The sequence below is a fragment of the Podarcis gaigeae genome (assembly GCF_964106915.1).
Source record: "Podarcis gaigeae genome assembly, chromosome: 5".
In the NCBI taxonomy this organism is placed as follows: Eukaryota; Metazoa; Chordata; class Lepidosauria; order Squamata; family Lacertidae; genus Podarcis; species Podarcis gaigeae.
Window position 1 is genome coordinate 40,503,581 of NC_139681.1, and position 25,998 is coordinate 40,529,578.

At 40.8% G+C, this 25,998-nt stretch overlaps 1 protein-coding gene across 4 annotated transcripts in view; it reads right to left on the bottom strand.

Annotated features, from left to right (window-relative positions):
- Nucleotides 1–25,998, bottom strand: part of INPP5A (inositol polyphosphate-5-phosphatase A) — a 239,861-nt gene that overhangs the window by 94,349 nt on the left and 119,514 nt on the right. For all 4 annotated transcript variants that reach the window (XR_014564893.1, XM_083741100.1, XM_083741101.1 and 1 more), the window contains 4 exons: nt 12,665–12,728; nt 9,838–9,941; nt 1,634–1,686; nt 725–844 (listed from right to left, as the gene is read on the bottom strand). Coding sequence is in view for 3 of the 4 variants with exons in the window: in XM_083741100.1 (XP_083597226.1) it covers nt 725–844; nt 1,634–1,686; nt 9,838–9,941; nt 12,665–12,728 (341 nt within the window). In the remaining variant the exon portion in view is untranslated. The remainder of the gene's footprint in view (nt 1–724; nt 845–1,633; nt 1,687–9,837; nt 9,942–12,664; nt 12,729–25,998) is intronic.

Consider the following 25,998-nt stretch of genomic DNA (forward strand, 5'->3'; position numbering starts at 1 on the left):
GATGCTGACAAAAATCCACAACCACCAACTTTAGAGTGTTTCCTACAAATTAATGGGATTTCCAAGGAAACTATATCAGTAAGTCAGCTGCAGAAGCAGTACAAATGCTCTCTTTATACCTAATTTTCCAGCAACAGAGTAACTCACATGTTCCTCAGTTCATTGGCTTTTGGGGGGAAAGAAAATGAAACAGGTATCTGGTAAGTTTGTTAATGCATAGGACTGGACCGGCACATCTGCCCTGGCAGGGGCAAAGCTGCATCTGCCCTGGTAGGGCAAAGCTGGTAGGGCAAAGCAGCAGTAGTGATGCTGCTGCCAGGAAGCTATTGCTGTGGCTCTGCCCCTTCAGATGAGCTGCTCCTGGGACTGGAGGTTCTAGCCAATGGTACTCCTACTCAGGAATACTATTGCCCTCCTTAGGACAACCTACTCAGTGAGTAGACCCTCTGGAATTAATAAACATGGCTAACTTAGGTCCAGTGCTTTCAATGGGTCTACTCTTGAGTAAAACTCAGTAACAACCCTAGATATCTGGCATTTCCACAGTTTGCAATTAAAAATAAATAAATCCTCTGGTGCTTATTCATTGCTTGTTTTTCTAATCCCCTGGAGGTTGGCCACATTTCAAGACAAAGCCACAGCAACGATAATTACTTCGTATTTGGAACACAATGCAAAATGCAGGGCAATAAAAGAAGCTAAAAAAAGAGTGTTGACAACCTACCTGTCAAGTACATAACTGAGGGCCTTATGCCTTATTCCTGAGTAAACCGACGGACTTGTTTCCCAAGCAACTAAATTGGAAGCATCGTGGAAAAGATGGATGTTTACCAAGTCAAAGGCACTGTGACAAAAGGAGGAGAAGACTTACTCAGAATAAAAGTAAGGACATTGGCAAGAGGGAAAGCATTTGATTTTACTGCACTACGATCTTGAGCGACTGCAGATCACGAGCTCTATTTTGAAACACAAGCAATGAAATCAATTGAAATGAGTCTGCCATTATATACCTGATCTATATGCAGAACTCCACCAGCGTTTCCATTTGTATGTGCATTTAAAACTCGTAAATATCTAGGGCGACATCAAATTGTGGCATCTCACTTGCGCAACAGATTTCCAATTGTGGCAATGGGACTTAACCTCCCTCCAGCCTCTTCTGGAGCCCCCACCCCCCACCCCACTGGAGTTGGGGACAAAGGGGAATATGGTCATATCTACTGGCGTGACAGATCTTGCCCATTATATTACAGTCTCACAAATATCAAACACCACCAAGTATTAAACTAGCATCCGAAACAGTGGTCTGAACCTGGTTTGTGAGGGTCAGGTTCTGCTAACTGTAGTTTGCCATTACATCTAAATTTGGATTAAACATTAGTGTTCACTGTGAAATTATAAAGCAGGAAATGAAATGGTAAACCTATAAATGTTCATTCCAATATCTATCACTGCACAGTGAGATCCATTGATTTTATTATACGTTTATTAAAGCATTTGTGGCCCATATACAAAATCATGTTTTAAAAATGTGCAACGACTTAGGTGCCTGCCGCCTGGTGGGAAATGAAACTTTCCTGATTCTATACAAAATGCATTGCTTTTTAAAAAAAACACCTTCCATTTTACATACCAGTCAGTAATACACCATCTAGTTCGAATGAAGCCTTTTCGGGACCACTTACACTGAAAAGCAAAACAAAATGCAATAGAAACACATTTAAAATACAGAAAACAAAAGGGGGAAAAACAGAGTCAATCTTTTGGTTGGCTAAATAAAAAATTATTTTTTTTATACTGAGAGTATTGAAAATAATTTAAAAAACAAACAAACACACATGCTGCAGCACAGCAATGTCAGTGACAGTTTAGGGCATATCTAAACATTACTTTGGAAACTAAAGCTCTTTTCACATGCTGTTCTGTGAAATGGCAATGTGGGCAGAAAGGGGTTATGGGGCAGTGCTTCCAGCTCCCCCCATTCTGCCATCCACACGGCGGAGCAGGGGAGGTCTAGGGTGTAGTCTTCCCCACCTCAGATTTCTTCTCTGCTGGATGGACTGCAGAGGTGAGGCAGAGAACAGAGCCACATGTTGACAGAGGGTGGCTGCAGCCTCTTTCTGTCATGTTGCCCCTTCACACAGCTATTGCTATTATTGTTTTTGTTGATTATTCAGTTTTTAAACCAGCCCTTCTGAAGGATCCCAGGACCAGATTATTATTATTTTAATATTAAATATCTATATCACCCTTCATCTGAGGATCACAGGGGGCTTTACAATGTAGTTGTTCTGGCCATGATGGCCATATCAGCCACAGAAAGAAAACTACAACTCCCATCACCCTTGGTCATTGGCCATGCCATGTTGGCTGGAGTCAATGCATGTTGTAGTCTAATGATATCTGGAGGACCATATGTTTATCCTCCTCACATTAGTAGGACAGTAACATATTTTGGACTGTGCTCTCAAAAAGTGCAGCTAAATATTTCTGTGGGCCTAACAGCAAGTTGTTATTTTCTTAACAGCCATCTAAATTTCTGTTCTTATTGTTAAACAGAAATAAAACACGTATTTTAACACTCACATGGAAATTCTAACGGTACCGAACCTTCTAAAAGAAACTGCAATCATCTTTGCATATATCATGACACTGCCACTCACAGTGACATCTTTCCTGAACGGCTGTCAATCATGGAGAAATGTCATCCCTTGTAAATTTTCCTTAAATATGAAGTGGCAACTATACTGGGAAAATAGAAACGCGCCAGGCCATTCTTTTTCCATAGGGCTCCACTACCCAAGGCATCTATGGTGTGACATTCCATTCATCAAAGCAAGCTATGCTCCATTCCACCAACAAATCAATTTGTGACAAGCCGTGGTAGGGTTGGCATAGAAAAAGAATTGTTTTCCATGTCTGTGAAAGGTGATCACAAATGTACTCCACTGGTAGAGAAACAGAATTAGGATGCAAACTGAGGACAGGGTTAGTTAGTTAGTTTAGAAAAGCCGCTTCCTGCCCAGCTCTATAGGCTCACAGTGGGTTCCAAGCAATGAAATATAGAAGAAGGAGAAGGAGAAGAAGACTGTGGTTTGGAATCCAAGAAGTGCAAGCTAAATTCTGCTTTCACAATATGGGTTTCCTGGTTCCAACTCTCTTGTGACCCCCTGAAAGGCTACTCTTGAGAGTCAGGAGACCTCCAGAAAATAGTGTGAGACTGGAAGGGGGAAATTGGAATACCCCACATTGTGTGCTCAGGAGCACCTTAAACTAAGGGTTGGGACCCTCTAGATCTCACCTAATAAAAATACGTTGTCCATATAGCAAAACAACTCAGTTAACATACTTCACAAGCCTGTTGAAGAAGGAAGGCTTCTTCTTGAGTATTAATAGCAGGAAACTGTCCTGAACAAACATTCGTGGTGATATAAGACCTGCTGCATCAAGACGTGACATGGGTGTTGAGGATATGCCTGAAAAGTCTCTCACTGTTATTTGTCATGGCCATTTTATGATCTTTAGCTACAGTCACCTTGTGTGGGACAAAAACAGATCAGCTGACAAACAATTGTGAGAAATCACTCCGGATTTCTTCTTCTTTTTGATGAAGAGCCATTGGTTCAATCTGTCCACCTTCTAATCAGCTTTAAGAATAAAAATAAAAAAGCTGCTTTAGTGGCTAGTGAAAATGCCCCAGTGGGTTCTGTTAATATACCAAACTGCAGCTGAGCCTGCTTGCGAATGAACAAATCAACATACAAACCATGCATTGCAACTGTTAGATGTATCAGAGATGGCCATGTTTTGTCAGCACAGTCTCTTCAGGGCAAGACTGGGTTATAGAACCTTTCACTCTGACAAAGGTTGTGTCCATTCTTTCCTGGGATATCTCTGAGAAAGAGAAAAGGACCAGTCTACACTTGCCCCGTGGATGTTAGGGGCAATCCTAAGCAAAGGGCTATCCAAGCAAAGTTACAATCAGGAAGTGGGCATTTAAACAGATTTAGTCAGCCAACATGAAGGGTGTGAGAGGTAGAGAGAGACAGAGAAACGTGATGTGTATTTTGAACAAGTTCCTTTTTCATCAAACGCCAGTGAGCTTTGAAAGTACTTTGGCATACTATTCCTGTAGATTTCTTTACTCTTCTCAAAACCTCTATGACTAACAGTTGTTACTTCTTGTAATTTTGCTTTCACAACACTGCTGCTGACAGAATTGAAAAACAAGATAAAAAACCCACACAAATACAGGTTTCTGTTTTGGTTGTTGTTCAGCAAAAGCAAATTGCACAATGATTTATTTTCCATCATCTTTTATTCATAGATTGAATCATGTCTATGTAAGATTTGGCTCAGATGCCTTCCTCCACAATGGGACGTGGTATTTTGATCAAGAACACGCTATTTTTTATCTATTGCACTTATAAACCACTTTTCTGTGCGTAGGGCCCAAAGTGGTCTACAACAACAATGAAATAATACAATAAAATAACCAATACAATGCTGGTTATGTTGATCTGGGTCATATATTAAATCTAACTCTGCATGTCTGACTGATAGAAATTAAGGCAGGAACTCAGCAGAATAAATTTCTAATGTGAAATACTGAGAAGCAATTAGTATCTTGCCCTTGACCTAAAACCCCCCTAAAAGTAAACTATTGCCATGAAGTGGTATTTCAAGAGATTTGGGGTTCTTTACACATAAAAATATTCCTAGCTTTGCACAAAAAACAGCCAACAAGCAAGTGTTGCTCTTAGAGCAATACACAGAGGAAAAGGGTAATATTTTTGGCAAGCAATTTTTTTTATTGTAGCTCTGTTGTGGCTATGTAATGGTGAGCTGACTGTTTCATTGCTTTGCTGCATCACAGTGGAGGGGAGAGACCAGAAGAGAAAAAACAGCTCTTCATATGTAGGTTCCATTCATGAACAAGAACCCTAATTGATGGGCCTTAGTTGTCTACAAGAGGAGTGGGAAGACATTAGGCAGTGCATTTTAACACTTCTTATCCAGTTCCCTAATGTTCTGGATGGATGGATGGATGGATGGATGGATGGATGGATGGATGGATGGAAGGAGCTTTCTGTATTACATCAGCACTAAGACACTGGAGAAGGAAGCTTATAACAGAGAATGAAATTAGCACTACCAAGGCAGTCTGGCTTCACAGAAGCATAAAGCAACCTCTTTCCCATCTCCTAGAAGGGGAAAGATGTAAATAGGTCTCAGTGGCTAAATGAATAGGAAAGAGTGCACATCAGGAGACTCACTAACATACAAAAAAAGAAAGAAAGAAGGAAGCACCTCTCCATTAAATAAAAGAAATGATAAGGTGATTATATAAACCATTGCAGGTCTGCGGGGAGGGGACTAAAAAATGCAGAGTGTTTTAATGTGCGTGTTCTCTTATGTACATGTTTTTTTGACACAGAAAAAAAAAGACTGCCTATAAAAGCAGCAGGAAAGTGCAGCAATAGCCATCCCTCATGAATAATCAGAAAAAAGCAAAAGGGAAGCCATATTTTGGGAATTCTCCTTGATGTGATTAAGAACAGCATGAGGTGGAGAGCGCAGCCATGTTGGGGCAAAGACTTCTGGAGGGCAAAACCGACTTTCCATGTGTAGCCCGCACCCGCCAATGATTTACAACCTGGGTTGCACAGGGCCCTAAATCACAAGGGTACCTTTGCATGCAGAGCAAGCTTCACTCCTAAGTGCCCCCTGGGGGCAGGGTGATGGAGCTGTAAGGGTTCAGTGGTGGTTGGACCAAATGAGTGAGGGCCTGCTCTCCCTCTTGCATAATGGTTAAACATGGGAGGGGTACATGGAGGAGAATGCAGTAGAGCCAATCTACGAAAGAATTGCAATACAGAATGGGGAAAACCTGTGCAACCCTGTCTGTTATGGAAGTTGAGAAGTACTTAACAATTCTACGTATTAAACACCTTTAATAGCATGTGTTGGTATCAGATGGATCCTTCTGGAAAGAAAGGCCAGCAACATAAATAACCCTGAGTTGTTAAAAAGTAAAAAGGGATGTCCAGGAAACATTAACGTGACAAGCATCACCAGGACCAATAAGTAATGCACACAAGCCATGCTAGATAATGAGTAGCACAGCGTCCTAATTCATCTTTTCACTATCATTTTACTGAAAGGAGCCAAATCAATTTACAGCAGTGACCCAGCAGCGGTTCACTCAACCATACCAAGCAGGGGAGATAAAAGAAAGATGTTTTGAAGTGTCAGTGGCAGTAATCCGATTCCTGCTTCTGAAGAAGTGTAATTGGAACAGTAGACACCTTAAGATTAGGCCCATCGAAGGCTGTATTCTGAGCAGTGGGACTGGGGAACAATTCACAGTGTCGCAAATTTATGCTCATTCACTGTGATGAATTTAGTAGTGCTAACAAGCCCTCCATGGTCATGACAGGGCATTATCACATGTGCGTCCATCCCATAGCCCATGGGTGGCAAATGTAGTGCCTTCTGGTCTACAACCATCATCATTCCCAGCCGGCAAGACCAATGGTCATGGACAATGCAGGTCACCACATCTGAAAGGCACTACGTTGGCAACCCCTGCTAGACGCAACTCAGTCCCAGCATTACTCCTTTAAAGCAGGAGAGGGTAACTTGCGACTCTTTACATATAGTTAGACTCCATCTGCCACCTGTTCCAGTCTGCATGGCCAACTGCCAGGGACACTGGGAACTGTAGTCCAAAAGCAAAGCGAAAGCTTCCTGGGAAGCCGCGTCTCTCCTTATGTGTCACCTTGCTACAACTCCAAGAAGACGGACAGATGGTGTGGATCAGTACAAAGACTGATCAGCTGGCCTCTGCTCCTCCTTGAAGAAGAATGCTCTTCCTCCAAGAAGGCCACCACAAAAGCAGGCTTTCCTACTAGTGCATGTGAATTCCGCCGTTGAGCAGAACTCCATATGTTAAAAATTAAGGTCTTGCTTTCCTGAAGGCAAGCTGCTTCATATTGGTGAATGGAAAGTATATTTCAGTTCCTAATTAGAAAACCATTCTTCTTTCAAGACTCAAAAGACCCTAACACTGCAAATTATGATGACCACTAAGAGTTTGCATCAATTTCACATCACTTTGTGTTCACACCAGTCTTCTAATGTATCATTTATGTTCTTTTTGTCGTTGTGGGGTGGAGGTCAGCCCTTCCACCACCCCTCAATTGAGTTAAGCCAGAGGTTGTGGGGTGACTGAAGAAGACAGTAGTGGCAAAGAATGCTAAAAATGGCAGAGATGTTTATCCTTGCATTTCTAGACTCCCTAGCAGCAGTAGATAGAAGCTCTAAAACAGGCTTAGAAACATCTGTTGCTTTAAGAAATCCTGGCAAATCTGTCATTTTAAATTTGTTCCAAGATTCATATTGCAAGCAAAAGTTTGAGATGGGGTGTATGTCTGGCATTGAACCATTGGAAGCCAAGGCTTTTGGGGGTGGGGGCTTGAGCTTAGCTGATCATGGGATCGAACAGGGGAACAACGCTCAAATTTGCCATTCCAACCCACTGAGATACTCATGTAGTGATCCGTCTCAGAAAACAGGTCGCCTGTGTCTAAAGAAGCACCAAATATCAAAACTGTTCAGGATTATCTGTGTTCTTCAGCGATGTGTTATCGGGATTTTAGAATATAGCAACTCCACACCCCAAGAAATGAGTTTGGCATCTTTCACCTTACACAATATTAAGTCTCTCCCTAGTTTTCCTGTTAATAAGATTCCTTTAGCCAGCCGACGGATTGTGAATACAGGCAGTTTCATCTACTAAAAGACAACATAAATCATCATTGAGAAAGGAGAGACTGTGGTAAGGTTATCACCATACAGCCTTCTCCATGAAAGGTTTGCATTAAAGCATTAGTGAAATTAATTCATCTTTCACAAGAGCTTTGAGCAGTATCGGTGATCTATGATAACAACCAATTTCTCACTATGGAGGGGGGGAAATTACTCAGCCCTGATAGACTACACAAATCTGCTTTTTAAAAATGACCTAACATTATCTGGAGTGTTGCTCCCAAAGGCATCGTTTGAGATTCATGCACAGCCAAGAGAAGCCATAAATCAGCAGAGAAAGTTTTGTTACTTTTATATGCAGTGGGCTGTAATTATTTTGAATTGCATTATGCCTCAATCATTGTAATTACTTTTAGATCATCCTTAAGCGGCAGTAATAAAAAGAAAAGAAATCAGTCTTAAACCAAGGGCAAACCCCACCCGCCAAAAAATAAAAAAAAATAAAAAAGGAACATACAGTAAATGTTACATTAGAAGCCTGGGGGTAAACACACAGCAATGTAAAATCGATGCAAATTTTCCCTGAAAAATTCAGCATGCAAAGTAGCCACCCTTGCCTTGGGGCTTCACACACAAATATGGGTCCAGTTGCAAAGACTATACGAGAAAGTCAGTTGTGGGACTGTGGGGGGAGAGAGGGATGGAGGGATGATGGTTGGGGGGGGGGTGAGTAGGCCTCCTGAAATGCCACCCATCAGGAAAAATGGAGGGGCTGAATCGGTTATGCAGGTTGCTGGTGAAGCGTGGTATACCAAAAGGGCTGGTTGGTCCATGCAGGAGCCAGGCTATTATCCCACTGAGGTGGTACCTCGGGTTAAGAACTTAATTTGTTCTGGAGGTCTGTTCTTAACCTGAAGACCACTTTAGCTAATGGGGCCTCCCACTGCTGCCGTGCCACCAGAGCACGATTTTTGTTCTCATCCTGAAGCAAAGTTCTTAACCCGAGGTACTATTTCTGGGTTAGTGGAGTCTGTAACCTGAAGCGTATGTAACCTGAGGTACCACTGTACTCAGCTTTGGCTCAGCTTTGCCTGAGTGTGGGGGCTCTTCCCCATCTTTCCTAATATGGATTGCAACCTGGATTCAAACTATGGCCTCCAGCATGAGCTCTTCTATCCAGCTGATGCCCCCCCCCCGTAAGCCTTTGTGCCTGGTATGTGACTGGCTGTTGAGTTTGGGGGTTGCCCACTGATGTTCTGACCGTGATCTACTGCTGTGGCTGGGCTACTCTGAAAGAGTCTCCAGGGTGGATTCGAGTCTTTTGCCATGATTGGGGTTTTCCCCCCTGGAAATGCAAATGATGAATCAATATGATGCAGGGCCAACTAGGCTCAGTAGATTGTTACCTTGCTCCACCACCATCATTTGTGACCTTGTTCCCTTGGCCCTATACAAATTTTCATTCCTGGTCAGCATGTTCTACAAGAACATTACCTGTGGCTTCAACTTAACTTCTCTGTGCCTCTCCATTGTTAACACTCCTGTGCTTCTCCATCTCTTTGTCACCTGGGCTGGTTCTGAAAAGACTACACCTGAATGGCTCTTGCCCATTGGGGAATCAGCTGGCTATCCTTTCTTGACCTCATGCTTGACCTTACCTAATTATGTCAGTCTCCTCACTACAGCAAACATAGTAAGTTTATCTAAAAGAATATGGGTCAATTGTCTACCAGTGGACGTGCAAGAATATTTTGCTTCCGAGTGAATCCACAGGCAGAATTACAAGTCCACAATTCAAGAATGGCTCAAACCAGGTCACTAGCACAAACGAGATCACAACCAAGCACTTCATTCTTGCCTATAAAACTTTCTGACAGTAAGAGCTGTTCGGCAGTAGAACAGACTCCCACAAGAGGTGGTGGACTCTCTTTCCTTGGAGATTTTTAAGCAGAGGTTGGATGGCCACATGTAATGGGTACTTTAGCTGAGATTCCTGCATTGCTGGGGGTTGGACTAGATGACCCTCGGGTCCCTTCCAATGCTAATATTCTATGATTCTATACTTACCTCAGGGAAATAGTCCTGTGGGAACTTTTCTTTTTCCAGCATAGGTGTACTTTCTAATGTATCTGAGTAGATTTCCTTCCCCGTAACTTTTTTGTACTTCTTAGCTAGGAAGAAACAAGGAGCATTTAGAATACCTCTACCTCTTTCCAGTACGTTTCCCAGCACAATTCAAAGTATTGGTGCTGACCTTTAAAGTCCTAAACGGCCTCAGTCCAGTATACCTGAAGGAGCATCTCCACCCCCATCGTTCTGCCCGGACACTGAGGTCCAGCGCTGAGGGCCTTCTGGCGGTTCCCTCACTGCCAGAAGCCAAGTTACAGGGAACCAGGCAGAGGGCCTTCTCGGTAGTGGCACCCGCCCTGTGGAATGCCCTCCCACCAGATGTCAAAGAGAACAACAACTACCAGACTTTTAGAAGACATTTGAAGACAGCCCTGTTTTGAGAAGTTTTAAATGTTTAACCCAGCCAGATGGGCGGGGTACAAATAAAAAAATATTATTATTGTTACTACCTCTGCAAAGAGGTTTTAACACACACAACAGAAGAAAAAACGCAGACATAATACTAGATTTTGATGTTGCTGACAAATAATACCAAGTGAAGGTCTCAGAAGTTTTTGCTCAACTGATGTACAGCTGACACTCATGTTGTAAGAACTGTCCATGGTGAGGAAATTCATGTTCTCCATTTCATACTGATGTAGAGGGGTATATAGCTAAGCTACTCACTCTTTCATACCATGATCTGAAAGATGCCATGCATTTATGCCTGCAGTGTGCTACAACTTGTTCATTGCTAGCTCCGAGATTTCAAAAAAATAAAAACTAACTGTTTAGAGGGGAGTAAAAAGAAAATTCCGAGATAACAGTGCTTCTGCATCTGGGAATGCCAGATAGCAGAGGTCATTATACGCTACATGTTACATTGTAAGTTACCGTATTTTTCGCCCTATAGGACGCACCATCCCATAAGGCGCACCTAGGTTTTTTTTTGGGGGGGGGGAATAAAGGGGAAAAAATTATTCCTCCCCCAGGCGTGGGGCTGGGGCGGGGGAAGCCCCAGCTTCCCCCGACCCCAGCCCCCAGAACAGGCAACTCTCCGCAAGCCGTGGGAGCCCAGCGCCGGGCTCCCGCGCCTTGCGGAGAGCTGCGCGAAGCCTGGGCACGCTGAGCTCAGCACGCCCAGGCTTCGGCATGCAGGCAACTCTCCGAAAGCTGTGGGAGCCCAGCGCTGGCTTGTGGAGAGCTGCGCGAAGCCTGGAGGGCGAGAGGGGTCGGTGCGCACCAGGCTTCAGCAAAAGCCTGCATTCGCCCCATAGGATGCACACACATTTCCCCTTCATTTTTAGAGGGTAAAAAGTGCATCCTCTAGGGCGAAAAATACAGTATATGAAATTCCAAGGGCAAAAAATTTAAAGAAATTCTTCCAGCCGATTGTCACTCATAGGATCACGGGGGGGAAATTAAACATCTGTTGTCTAGCATGGCTAAGACTGCTAAGTTCAACACAGCTAAAAGCTTCCCAGCACAGGAAAAACCATGAGACAAGCCTTCTGAGAGATGTACCATAAAGTGCCTGTATGTTTTATGAGTTTTACTATGCTGTTTTTTTAAATCTTTGCTTGCTTGCTTGCTAAAATTTGATTGAGTCATTCGTTTTTTGGCTATAAACCGTATACTTTTGACCAACAACATTTTGATGACGATAATGACAGAGGTGGTTTTAGGATAGCGTGATCGGTGCTGTGCTGCAGGGGGCACAAAAGCAATGTTTTAGAATGGAGCGCACTAGGCAGCGGGGGCAGAATTTTAGTGCTGCACACAGGGCACCGCCAAAATTTGAGAGACCAAAGACCAGCACTGATGAAGATGCTGGGATGGTGCTTGTTACTGGTCACCCTCTATAGAGCGCCTTGAGATCCATGGAGGAAAGGTAAGACATAAATGTAATTAAATAATAAATAAATGGCAGTAAGGTGAAGGTTGAATTTGGTGATGGAAGCAATCAGGTACAAAATCCAGACTTAGCATTAAAACGTAAGTGCATGTATCGGGCATTTTCACAATTGACTTGATTAGGAGTGACCCGTATTATTGTTCAGCAGCCATTAAACTGTTACAGGTGGAGAGACTGAGCAGAGAGGCAAGTTAATCTGTCATTAACAAGTTCTCATATCAATGCTGCAATTTACATTGCCCCTTTTTTTCAGGGATAAAAATATGCTACGATGAATCCTTTGCGTTATGTCTCGGGTTTTACTTTCACATCAAAAGGATGATGAGGATTTATGACCACTAAACCTTGAAATGCAACACTCACAGAACGGCTGTTTCCAATCCTTCACTGAAGACAGGCCTCTACCCTCAATTACAAGAAAGCGGGCAATCTATCTTGGGTTACAACAAGAATAATGAAATTGAGACAATTGAGACAATTAGTTCACTTACAATTTCAATGATGTTTCAAATAAATGTGGTGCAAAAACGTAGAATGAATGTGACCTGTCTCAATAAGCTAAATGAAGCTTTTGATATATATATTTTAATATATATTAAAGTGAGAGAGCAGGCAACTTTCAAAATGTTGGGAATCACAGGAATACATTGGTGAGAGGACCAGGATTGGCCACAGTTTCTTGTCAAGTGTCCATTGAGAGGTAAACTTGGGTTTGCCCCGTGTAAAGTGTGAAAAAAGTCCTGGAAAAGTAATGTAGGCCGCTCCTTCTAATATGAGCAGAACAGAACACTGCAATTCTGAACATTTCTATTCAGAGGTAAGCCTCACAGACTTATATCCAGATAAGTGAATATTGTAGCTTCCACTTACCTTTAAAGTCAAATTGATAAATGTTTTTCAAGGATTCATGTAGAAAGTAAAAGCTTCCCAGTGCCTGTAAGAAAAGAGAAACCAAGTCAGCAAAACATAAAGAAACCACTCCCAAAAGCTTGAAACCTGAAATATTATAAGTGTACAGAAAGACATAAAATCAATAAACTATTTTTTTTTTTTAAAAAAAAATCCTTTTGGTGTTTAAAGGCAGTATGGTCCTTCAGAATTCATTTACTACTAATTGGCAAATGTCACTGGCAACAAAAACACGATTATACAACATACTTAAATATGCACCAAAAAACCCTTAAGGATTTCTAGGAGCTCATTGTTGAGAAGAAGCAGCGCCCAGGTAGCTGTATTATAGTCCTGGATATCTGGAGGAAGTGTTGAAGTGTATAAACCTGACTGTAAGGAGAAACTTAAAATTTTCAGGAAAAAAATATTCTTTTGAATTCTATAACTATCATATGGAAGTTGACAACTGGACAATGAAAATGCGCCCTAACTATGGCCAAAAAAACTGGTATTGATGAATTGGAAGAACAAAACTATGGTTTCCTTTAACCAATGGGTTGAAGACACGACAGCACATACAACATATGAATGGATTGCTTATAGACATAGGCTTTCTTTGGGTAAATATACTGATATTTGGAATGAGTTTATACAGAATATAGGTTATCATTAATCATTATTAGCATAGATAAGAACATTTATATATCACCATTTTTTGCATTATGTTTCTTCTCTTTCTACCCCGCTGTCCTTTTTTGGTCCGGTGCTCTGGCGCGAGTCAGGGAGGAAGTTCCACAAATGTGATGTCACCACAGAGAAGGCCCTGCCTCATGTCCTTTCCCTATTGGCCACCACTGCCCATGTGACAAACAAACAGGGCCTTTCCTTGCTGATTTCAAGAGCAGGTATTTGGGAGGATAGATCCTTTCAAGAACATGTAGCTGTACATGCCCATCAGAGTACTAGTGAGATTCCATGAAGACTGTAATGCAGAGCCTTCCAAACTGTGTGTCGTGACATGTTAGTGCGAGAGCTGCAGTGCATAGGTGTGTTGTGCAAACGCTCCCAGGGCTGGAAAGGGGTTAGTTTGACCTCCATCCAGTTTGCTAGTAATTTTGATGTGGCAAAATGATGCATGTCTAAAAAGTGTGTCCCCCAACATGAAAAGTTTGGAAAGCTCTGCTATAATGATTCTTCCTTTGGCTCCAGACCATTGTGCATGCAATTTCTGTGCCACATCACAGTGAACTCTGGTACAAAACTGAATGGAACACACAACAGTTTGGCAAATGCATCCAAAATCCTTAGGCGGATACCTCACACGACAGTTCATTCTCTCCTCACCCCAAGTCTGCCAACTCTCTTTTGGGTGAAAATTGGCAGTGCAACAGCTTTGAAAGAACAGGAACTATTGATGATCAGGTTATTACTTCCCAATTCCCTTTGGTAGCACCTTAAATTTTGCAGGAAAAACACCACCGCCACCAGAGTTATGCAATTGCAGAATAGACAAAGCCTGAGCATAGGAATTCTTGCTATGTGAATGAGTGCTAATATCAAATAAATCTCTGCAAGGAGGAGCCCTTCAAGAACATTGCTATTTAAAAAATTATCACTGTGATTCCTGGGACGTTAAAGGCCAGAGTATCATTAGTGTATAACCAGTATCAGCAGCTGCCTTTTATTAATTGCTAATGAAATTCTATTAAGATATTAAATATTCGGTGTCAGCCTTTTTATCTTGTACTACATTCTTCTTTTGTTACCATACCGTCAATCTGCCCTTCTTCAGAATGGTTAACCTTGGAAGAGTCCTCCTTAAGAACGCCTGCTACTTATTTGCCTCCTCCGTGTATAAATGCATAATAATAAAAAATAGGACGAATAATAATAATAAAAACCTGGCGCAGGCTGCCTGGGTCACCAGAAAGTGTACTCATCAATTAAAAGTGTGACAGTGTTTTCCGTTGGATGAACTAATATGTCAAGGAGATGGGCAGGACCCTCATGTTTGTGCTTTTGACAAATCAGCAAATGTTTAATCTCTAGATGTGCAGCTTCTCATAAATAATGCAGCAATCAGTGAGCCAAAACTCTGCCTCTTCCAGAAGGGTGTCCCTGTCTTCCCACTCCCAAGATTTCTTCCCTTTGCTCATTCCCCCCCCCCTCCAAGTCTAAAATAAAAACCACAATCGTCCTCTGGGTTGAAAGCATCACTCTCTTCCCTGCACATATCCCATCAGCATTGTGTCCATTAATTCGCGAGAGAGGTTAGTGGAGAAGCACAGGCTCTGTGGTTGCCCAAAACATTTCTTTTATCTTTAAATAAGTTCTACTCAGAGTAATCCCACTGAAATGAATTAACCTACGTTTACTCACGTGTATTCACTTCAATTGGTCTACTCTGAATGGGATTAGCATTGGATACAACCCTTTGTCGCCTTGAAGCAGAACCCAAAAAGTGTTTGCCCCTCTTCACACTAGGACCAACAGAAATCTCCTTGCATTATCACCAATTCCTGACTTCCTCTATTACCTCACCCCCTTCATAGTGGGGCCTGGTGCAAGACACTTCACCTTGTTGGAGGGCAGGGTTCAATCCTGTTTCTGCCAGTCAGAGTACAGTTGGACCTCCGCTTACGTATCCCTCCGCTTGCGTAAACTTCGGGATACGTAAGCGTCAAACCCGGAAGTACCGGTATATTTCCGGGTTTTTGCCACGCGCACATGCACAGAAGCGGTCTCTCCGGTTGTGAAAACCTCAGGATCCGGCCGGACCTCCAGAACGGATCCCCTCCGCAACGGGAGGTACCACTGTACAGGGTTTGATGGATCAATGGCCTGATTCAGTATAAAGCAGCTTCACGCAAGTTTAGAAGCTACTAAAAAATTCCCGATTGGGTAGGACCTAGAAGTTGAGCTCGAAAAACTGCTTAAAAACTGTATGTGTATTAGGAGGAGTTCACAGTAAAATACAATAGATTTTTGCGAGGACTTAATAAACACAAACTGATGTGGAAATGTGGAAACTTAGAAGAAGAAGAAGAAGAAGAAGAAGAAGAAGAAGAAGAAGAAGAAGAAGAAGAAGAAGAAGAAGAGGACAGAAACCAAAGTTGACAGATTTACCCAACTCCACACAGAAAGACAAAAAACAAAATCCTTTGCCAATAGCACACTGGGCTATACCCCCCCCCCCATTTTAATTAATATTATTTTATAGTGCCAGTTTAAGGTCTGGATTCTTCTTCTTATTTTGTTTTTCAACATCTGAGTGAAACACATTTATTTCGATACAACTCTCATGAACTTTCAAGTATGGTTGACAGATATTGAATTTCGGTTTTCCATTCTGCTGAATTGGCATTATCGTTTCTAAGCTCCTTAATCACATTTCTCAAAATATACAGTTGCCACAATTTCTTAGCAGAGAGGAGCTGGAAGAGCCCCATCATTTGCAGAGTTTTATCAATCGAGGAAGCAGATTTCCTTGGTATGCATGGATTTGCTCTCTCCAATGAGACAGAGCAGCCCAGCAGTGTAAGTGTTGTGTTGGCAGGGTGCTATGGAATATGGACTCTACCATATATATATATGGCAAAGTAGTACATATATCCACACAGACATGAACCCCTTGGGAACTGACCTGGACCCTGGGATCGCCATCTGAGGCCCTTCTTCATATGCGTCCTCCATGAGAGATCTGGATGGTGGCAACACAAGAAAGGGCCTTTTCTACAGTAACTCCCCGTTTGTGAAATGCTCTCCTCAGGGAGTTTCACCGGGTGCATTACAGATCTGGGCTGAGGTGTTGTTGGGGGAAAGGGTTGTTTCTGCTGGATTTTTCTATTTTTATTTAGATTTTGTTGTGATTTATGTGGAAATTGTTTTGCGTTCTTTAATGTTTTATTTATTTATGACTACTTTTTCTAATGTAGTTTGATACCTATTTCTTCAAAGCTGCCTTGAGCATGGTTTGAACTGTGAGGGTGGCATATAAACAAAATTATATGTGTCTATATATCTTTAGGCTGCAGGCAAAAACATTCCTCTTCTCCCAGACCTTTGGCTAATTAAACAATCTATGGGCCTTTTAAACAGTGTGTGTGTGTTTCGTTTGTTTTTATATTATGTATGTCTGTGTTTTTATATTATGAACCACCCTGTGATCCTCAGATGAAGGTGGTATAAATTTAATAATAATAACAACAACAATACACGTATCTGAGAAGCAATCAGTATTTACACAGAGCATTCTAACAGTAATATGCTGGAGTTCATCGGTCGTCCAATTAAGCTCAAAGGAAATTTTCAGCATGGCAAGCATATTTTGATACTATTTTGCGGGGGTGGGGAACCCATAGCTAATAACTGCCATACCAATAATGACTTTCACGATATGGAAATGTTATTCTGATAAAATATGAAAATATCTATGAAGTCTAAAGGCAACCGTGTCTACTTAATTGTTAATTAGATGCTGATCTATGGGTCATTTCACTTGTGCAAATTTAACAACTACACGGAAGTACTTAAAGTAAAACGTTTAAATAATCACCACAGAGAGTAAACATTCACCGCACACAACCCTCATTGAACGTGCTAAAGCTAATATTGCAATTATGAAGAGTGCCTTAAATAAATGTAAAATAAATTGCCGATGGCGACTCAGAAAGTGTAATTCATGTAGTCATAAAATCCATAATTAGCTCTAATGAATATTTAAAGTCAAAGTGCAACTTAACTTTTTCAATGTTTAACCTACTATATCAATATAGCTCAAGGAATCCATTTGTCATGGAAAATGACAGCATCTGAATATTAATTAGCATAGGTCACTGCTGACAGGAAGTCCTTATCTCTTGCCAGTCCTTTTGACTATAGCGTGTGTCACCAGTATGTTTGTCACGTCTGATATTATTGATTACCTGCCTTTTTGGCCAAAAACAATTAAAAGAGGAGTTTTTTTGTTTTGTTTTTGTTTTTTTACATATTTATAAACCTGACTGTCAAGAGCACTTATTTTTCCATTAGAAAAATGTAGTCTATTAGCTGCCATATTTCAGTTTGAAGAGCAACGGCAAATGAGGAGCCACAATAACTCTGGATATCATGACAACATTTTTACATAAAAGCATTCATTTACTGGTTAGTGGTTTCTTTTCTTTTCTTCTTTCTAAAGGATCTTTCATTGCATCCTTTTGTGTTGCAATGTATTGGGAAGGATATAAAGGGGCCACCGTTATTAGACATAACCCATTTTCAGAGCTAATTTGAAGGCTGGGTGGGTTGCTTGTGTTCCTTAACAGCTTCATTTAGATGCAAATGGAATACATTTAGTTTTCACTTATAATTAAAAGCGCAGGAAGATGCTGCTCCATATCCTCCTGTTCCCACCACCCTCCTGAACTATGGGTGGGTAAGGCAGTCCATTTCGTCTGTCTATCAGCACGGTGCCAAAGCAGATCCAGGATCTGGAGATCAGGAACAGATAGAAAAAGATATCCCAGTACAGAGGAAGGCATGGAGTTCTTTAGTAATCTTATGCCTTCAGTTAAAAGGTTTTTGTGTGTGTGTGTGTGTGTGTGTTTTGTTCCCTGGATTGGGGTGAATGTCTATTCTAAGTGGGGGGGAAACTGTGTACACAAATCATCTCATTAAAAAATAATCTATCACATTTTATCTGCAAACAAATTGGGTGTCCAGCAATTTATCATTTCCGGCATTTGTCTTATCAGCCAAAGTACACAGCGTTAAACTGTTATTGTGCTTTGTTTTCACATCACGCCTTGTCTATCCAGTACACGGGCGTTTGGAACTTTAAAAGGGGATCAAATTACTTGCATTAACTCTTTAACAATCCCACTGCTTTATCCTAAAGACCAGCAGTCCCTGCAAAATAATTCTGCCATTTTTGAAGTTGCTTTCATGATGCAGGCCCGTTAAGGCGTCCTTGGTGGCTAGGATCAGGTGCTAGAGCACCTTAATTTCTGTCTTTTAAATTGCCACTGATTTAACAGAGAATGCCGTGTTATTCATTGCTAAAAACGACTCACCAGAGTCTGTTATCTGTGAATGTGGGCGACGGGGTGTGGGGGAGAGAACTCTGGTTAGTTTAAATAATGTTGGTTAACCATGGGCTGGTTCCTGGCTTGCCTCAATAAACAATAGTTTAATCTAACAAGAAGTCACTCCCACGACACAGAAAACTGGTGATTTTAAAACAGAAATCAAAAGCTTAATACTGCCTCCTGGCAGCTGTGCTGGGAAGATGAAAGGGGAGGGAGGAGGGTGCAACTCCGAGCTTTGAGCAGCCACGTTCATGTAACAGTAAACTATGGTTTACCACACCCTTCACCAACCTGGGTCTCCCCAGATGTTTTGGATTATGTCAGATCCACCATCCCTGATGATTGGCTGTGCAGATGTGTGAGATGGTCAACTGCTATTAAAACAAAGAGCCTAACGTCTCCCCACTTCACAAAATTTTACCGATCATCCTGCCTGATCTAAACACACAGCATAATTAAATGGCAAAAGTCTGTGGTGCTAGATTGAACTGAATTATTTCAGATGGCAGGGGTACGTGTGGCATTTCTGAATGCTCTTCTGTGTAAGAACTCCCTGGAAAAAAACCCCAAAATTCACAACAACATAGCACTACTGCATAAAGGTTCTAGTCCAGACAATTTCTTACTGTTCTCATTTTCTATATACCAAAAACTGGGAAGACCTACTTGGAAAAGATTTCAGGAAATATTTAAGAGAAGGTGGAAAAATATATATTCTAGTCTTTTAATGAAATTGCCTGTGGTTCCAAGTACAGAATCTACAACATGCTGCACATTCTTCTGCCACGAAATAGATATGAAAATGGCACCCCACACCTCCAGTGGTTTATGAGACCAAACGACCGTGATCTTTTGTGTTTCAGAGAAAGATATTGTTACTTTGTCGAAAATTTAAGTCTAAAGTTGAGCCACATTTACCATGATCACTTGACTTTAAGCAATTGTAATTAGAACACCGCCTGACTTCAAATCAATTTAGTATTTCATGGATCTCTTCTTCTATAATAGACTCGGTGATGGCAAATTCAATTTGTTGAGAAGACATTATTGCCCATTTCATTTAGTATTATCCAGGTCATCTCTCAATGGGAAGGGTATCATGTGGTAAAAGGCTGTATTTAGCATGTCACAGTCACCGGGTGCTGTTCTGTATCTCCGGGAATCTTTGTAAGCTGCCTCAAAATAAGGGACGATTGATTTACAAAGTACCAAATTTCAAATTTCATATTCTAAGGCTAAATATGAAATAATTGGACAGAGCTGTCCCCTTCTGTGACCCAGCACAATCAGGCCCCCTTTCAAGGTTGACTGCCTGCCTGAGAAATATGTGCATAATTTCATTTTGTCTCCCATCCAACGTTCAATGTTAGAAGTTAATTAAATTGCTTGTCCATTGTATTCATCCACTTATAAAGTTAATGATATTCTGTTCCTGAATTAAGGAGAATTTTATAAAGCCTGTGCTATGGAACCTGGCAGGCTGTACATTGAGGAGCTGAACTCTGTCATAGCTTCTGCTTGCAGTTCTTCTAATTAGGAAACAAAATGAATGTTTCTGTATCTGCCAATGCAGAGGACAAGTCATTCCAACAGTGAGGCAAAACGCTTTGTACAATACCAACTTAATAATATCTCATGTTTGACGATAATAAATTCTTCAAGATTAATAAACCTGTTAATTTTTTTTAAAAAAAATCACCATAACGAAGATGAACTACTGTGTAACAAGACAGCCTTTAAAGAAAGGACAAAGGTTTGTGGGAAAGGAACAGTTCCTTACAAGGACGCAAACCCTGAAGGTTTTACAAATTATCAGAATACTCTCAGTCACAAGATAGCTACAATGGAATTTCAAAATTCCATACACACAGCCATCCTTCTCTCAGTCTCGGAACCAGGACGGGAACTCTCCGGAACTCAGTTCCAGCACCTCTCAGGTGGGTTCCAGAACCTCTTTTTCTAGAAAAATAGTGCTGCCCAGAACCAACATTTTATTGCCATTTTCAACAGAACAGTTAGGGCAAGGTTTATTAAACCAGGATATGGGACCCCCACAAAGGAAAGGAGGAGAGCACAGGACACTCACTTCCCAATGGAAGATGTACGCACCATCGTTAACATCTTACTTATAACAGAGCTACAAGAAAGCAACACTGGGCTAACCAAAGTGACTCTGCATTGCCAAGAAAGGGTAGGTTTTAAAAGTGAGGCTATGGTCAGTGAATGAGCCAGGCTGAATTATCTCAGATGAAGTGGTTTGGGAAAAGGCAGTGTGCATCGTTACAGGGGAGGAGCAGCACGATAAACGCTGGAGATAGAAACTGATTATTAGAGCTGCAAAAGGAAGTGAGCAGGAAGGTGGCTACATGGTGAATCCAGGCAATGGGATGTTTCCAGTAAGTAGAGGCTGTATATTGAAACAATGGCGTTCTCTGCACCCCCTGGGAGGTGGGCCTTGGAGGGTCTTTCTAACTCTTTGATTCTAAATTGCAGTAGCATGGAAAACTGAAAGTGTTTAGAACGGGTGACCTAGAACCAAAGAAACATTGAATTGTGTCTTGAGCAGCAGCTCTGCGCCAAGAAGACATGGCAAAGGTTAGTTTCAAAATGGAGGAGTTTGATTTCAAAATTTCAAGCACCAGCGCAGTGGCCTGCTATTCAAGCAAAGGGCAGGGGCCTGGGGAACGTATCGCTGGGCATAACTAAGCCCTTGGATTCACCTAAAGAACCTAGTTGAACTTCCGATGTGTGAGTGTAGGTTTGCCCACACAATAATGACATGCCCTTTGCAATGGGTCTCACAATGTGAGCTGCATCTTAATTTCACTTACCACAAGGCTACAATACTATCTGGGGCTCTGTGAGAGTTCCACAACATACGTTTCAAGTAGAAGACAAAAGACTTATCGTCATCTAGGGCTACAGCACTTCTATACAGCACAAATAAAGAATGAAAGCCTGAAAACAGTTGTGGCTATGCTCTAAAAAAAAACTGCAAGAAATCAGATACAGTAATTCTAATATACTGCTTAAATGTTCATTAGTGTTTCAGTTTAATGCTCAGGCTAAGGAGGACTTCTTCACAAAGCTGTAGAGAATGCAAATTGGCAACTGAGCTCTTTTTTCCTTGCTTTTAATATCTCTATAATTATTTATTGACCAACTCCATCAACAAATAATCCAGGTATTTCAGCAAGAAAATCCCCACTGATTTATACTTGACTTAATACTGTATTTGGGGGTCTAGGCAATAGGCAGGAAAAGTAATCCTTCATTTATTGTCAGTTATCCAATGTTGTTAGCGTACAAAGAGGTAGTATTTTTTTGTAAAAAATAAAATAATGTTCTTTGATTTTGTGATCGGATCAAACTTGCTAATGAAATGTCGCAGTCTTCGTATACAATTTGCAAGTTTTGTCAAGAAAGTGAAAATCTAAAGGTGATGTTCTGATGATAGGAACAGATTCTCACGTTTACAACATACCACAGGCACATTTATTATTACATTACTTCATTTTAAATCCTCCATTTTTTAGGGCAGCATGCGTGATTCTTCCTCCACCCATTTTATCCTCTCAACAAGCACTGCTGTGAGATGGGTTAGAGTGAGAGAGAATAACTGGCACAAGGTAATCCAGTTAACTTCATAGTTGAGGGAGGATTTGAACCCTGATCGCTTAGTCTATTCCCTAACCTTTCATCTCAGGGAAACAACTCTCATCATTCCCAGACAACATGACCAATTGTCAAGGATTATGTTGTAGTCCTGTAACATTTGTGGACCGAAGATTGGGGTAGGATGGACTGGAATCTAATTCTTAACTTTTGATAGCTTCCAGGTACTTTTGAACACTCCCCTATATAAAAGTCTCTCTACATGCATGAAAGCATAGGACAACAGGGGGGGAGGCAGTTCTCTCCCTAAAGTGTTAGTTTACTAAAAGCAGAAAGGTGTTTTTTTCCCCCAGAGAAGGGGGGGACAATCAGAAATATGTCCTCTCCCCAGCTGCAACTGATGTGGCAATAGGGATTTATGAATCCGAAATAATGCAATATTCTCATGATTTGATTTTGGTGGGGTTTTTTACATTATATACTACAACCAATAACAAGGTATAATTTCAATGTACTGAAGAAACCAATATGCTATGAGTTATATTGGATACAACTCCTGTTAATTATTTTTAAAAAGTTTAATCATAAAAGCTAACATACCATGAAGTTGAAAAGATGTAAATCCATGCAAGTTCTGATTTGTCTCTGTTTGTATCTTGATTAAAAGCAATATGTACGCAATTAAAAGTACATTTTCACTCAAGGATAAATTTCGAAATTATAATTTGGATAAACATGCAGCTAATAAAAAAATAATTTAGTAAAGTGCTCTCAATTTGCCTTTTAATAATGAAAAATGAAGCTGCTCTGCTATACCACTGTGCATAAAAGCCCAATCAATAATATTTCATGTTGATTAGATCATGTAGTAAATTTGCATCATAATTAAAAGTGCATTTATATTTTCTTTAAATCTCTTGGGAGTGTTTAACTCACAATTTTTGCTATTATCTCCTTTACTCCAAAACACATCAAACAGCCCATGCACTCTAACCAATGCAGTTAATATAATACATCTAAACAGAGGAGAAAGCATTTATTTCAGTTCTAAGAATCCAATACATTTAAATGGTCAACATCAATATGCAAAATCAGCCATATAGCTACTAAGAAAAACAGAGAGGATGGGGATTATGATGTATTTAAACTGTTCTAATATCAATTATTATGGTGCAATAGAGAAACTAAACATTTGCATGTATGTCTTTATAATGGTACTACATGAGTTACAGTATATGCAATCAAGGTTTGCTGTTAACTGAAAAGGGTGATCAACTCAATCACTGCAAGTGTGAAACTAACAAACCTCTTCATAGTCTAGCTTTTAGATGGAGGACTTCTAGTATATTAAAAGTAAAGTAAGTTTTCTCTCCTTCAATTAGAATGATATATATGGACAAAACGAGACATATAACTAGCTTGTGTCTCGTTTTGGGAAAAGAAGTTTAATGCTGCTTATTGTGGGAATTTCTTATCTTTTGAATTTTCTGGAAAAGAACACTACTGTTTTTTCAACAAAGCCAAAAGAAAGAAAAGATAATGTACTGTGGTGTCACTAGAAACTCAGTCTAAGGTGGCCAAAGAAGCATAAAAAAATAATGACACTGAATAACAGCTCCAACCCATAAAAACTGCTCAGAAATTTAAAAGATATCAATCTGCTGCTGGAAACCCTTTGTAAAAATACCTCGTCATTTTTACTTAGCATTTCTCTCTTTCCTATATGCTATAACTACTCAAATACATAGAGATCATGGGGAAGATCCCCTAAAGTATGAAACAAAAAACTAGCATCCATTTCTTAACACACAACATACCTGTAACTGATGTAATAAATACACTCACTCATTTTTCTTAATGCAGGAAAATGGTATTCAGACCGTATTTGTGAATCTCTTAACAATTTTTTTTTTTAAATGAACAGTTTTCTAATTTCAGGTATGGTACAAAGTTCTAACAATGTCAGATGACAGCCCTTCATATTTTAAAGTTATTCTTCCAAGCTATTTAATCAGAATGTTTTCTTTCTGATCAGAGTTTCTGGATTCAAACCAAGCTAACAAAAGGTGAAGATTAATCCACTAAGCCATCCAAACTCCAAAGCCCTTATTCTATTATCAGAGCACTTTTCAAGGCAATGATTAAATGCTGGAAGAGCAAATGGCATTAAAAAGCCATAACAGCAATTCTTCGACCAGAAGAAAAATAAGCCCGATACATCGCTATCTAAACTATACATTGGGGTGGGTGGGTAAATTTGTCTGATTGTTATATTTAACAACCTGGCTATAAATTTATAAGCAGCAATTTCCGATTCAGCAACTCAATGTAATCCAATGCAGTAAATCGACTTGCATTGGCGAATGAGTCTATTCAGGGCCAACCACTGGGGTCAAATGAACCCAGTCTCTGCATTCCACTGGAAACTATTTTCCCAAGGAAACGTCTCAGGTTTTTCTGAACCCTTGTCTAGAACAAATTCCTCCACACCCCCAACACATGGGTGGCAAACAGGACTAAGGAGGAGTTTGACAAGACTATCAGAACTCTAAGGCATTATACCTTTCTTTCCTGGCATCAAATTAGATTCCTTTCAGGAACTGGAGTCAAGAATAGGTCAGTAATAATAATAATAATAAACCCACTGGTGTCTTTATTCAAGGAAATAAGTTATATTACACCCTATAGTGCTAGTATCTTTATTTCGAAAACATAAGCTGTGTGTCGTCATTTTCTTTGGCGACCACTCATAGCCAAGTAAGATTGTCTTCCATGAACATGGTCTTAACAGAGAGACCGTAAGTGACTGTGGAGGCCAATTCTGGATTCACATGTCCTCTCACAGTGGGGACATAAGTTTCAGGGAAGGAGTTGATCATGGTGATGGTTTGCCAAACATGCCTTCCTCTTAGCATGTTTCTGCCTTTCGTCCTAAGTTCAAGCATCTTCAAAGTTCATGACACCTTTGGTAAAGGCTGTCCTCCAACTGGAGCATTTGCAGGCTACGGTTTCCCAATTGTCAAGTGTTTATACTACATTTTTTAAAAATTGCCTTGAGACAGTCTATAAACCTCTTTTGTTGACCACCAGCATTACGCTTTCCATTTTTAAGTTTGGAATAGAGTAGTCACTTTGGAAGACGATAATCAGGCATCTGCACAACATGACCAGTCCAACGGAACTGAGGATGAAGAATCACTGATTCAACACTGGTGATCTTTGCTTCTTCCAGTACACTGGCATTAGCTCGCCTGTCTTCCCAAGTGATGTGAAAATTTTGGGGGAGACACGGTTGATGGAATCTTTCAAGGAGTTGGAGATGGCATTTATAAGTGGTCCATGTTGCACAAGCATACAGTAAGGTTGGTAGTACAATGACTTTGTAAACAAGCATTTTGGTTTCCCTGCGAATGTCCCGGTCCTCAGACACTCTGCGCTTCAATCAGGAGAAAGCTGCACTCGCAAAGCTCAGGCGATGCTGGATTTTGGTATGAGTGTTGGCCCTTGTGGAAAGATAACTGCCCAGGTAGGAGAAGTGATCAACACTTTCCAACGTTTGAGCTGAATTTGTGGTGCTGCAGAGGGGTTGTTTTGTGCTTGTTGGTGCAGCAAGTATTTGTCTTTATGTTC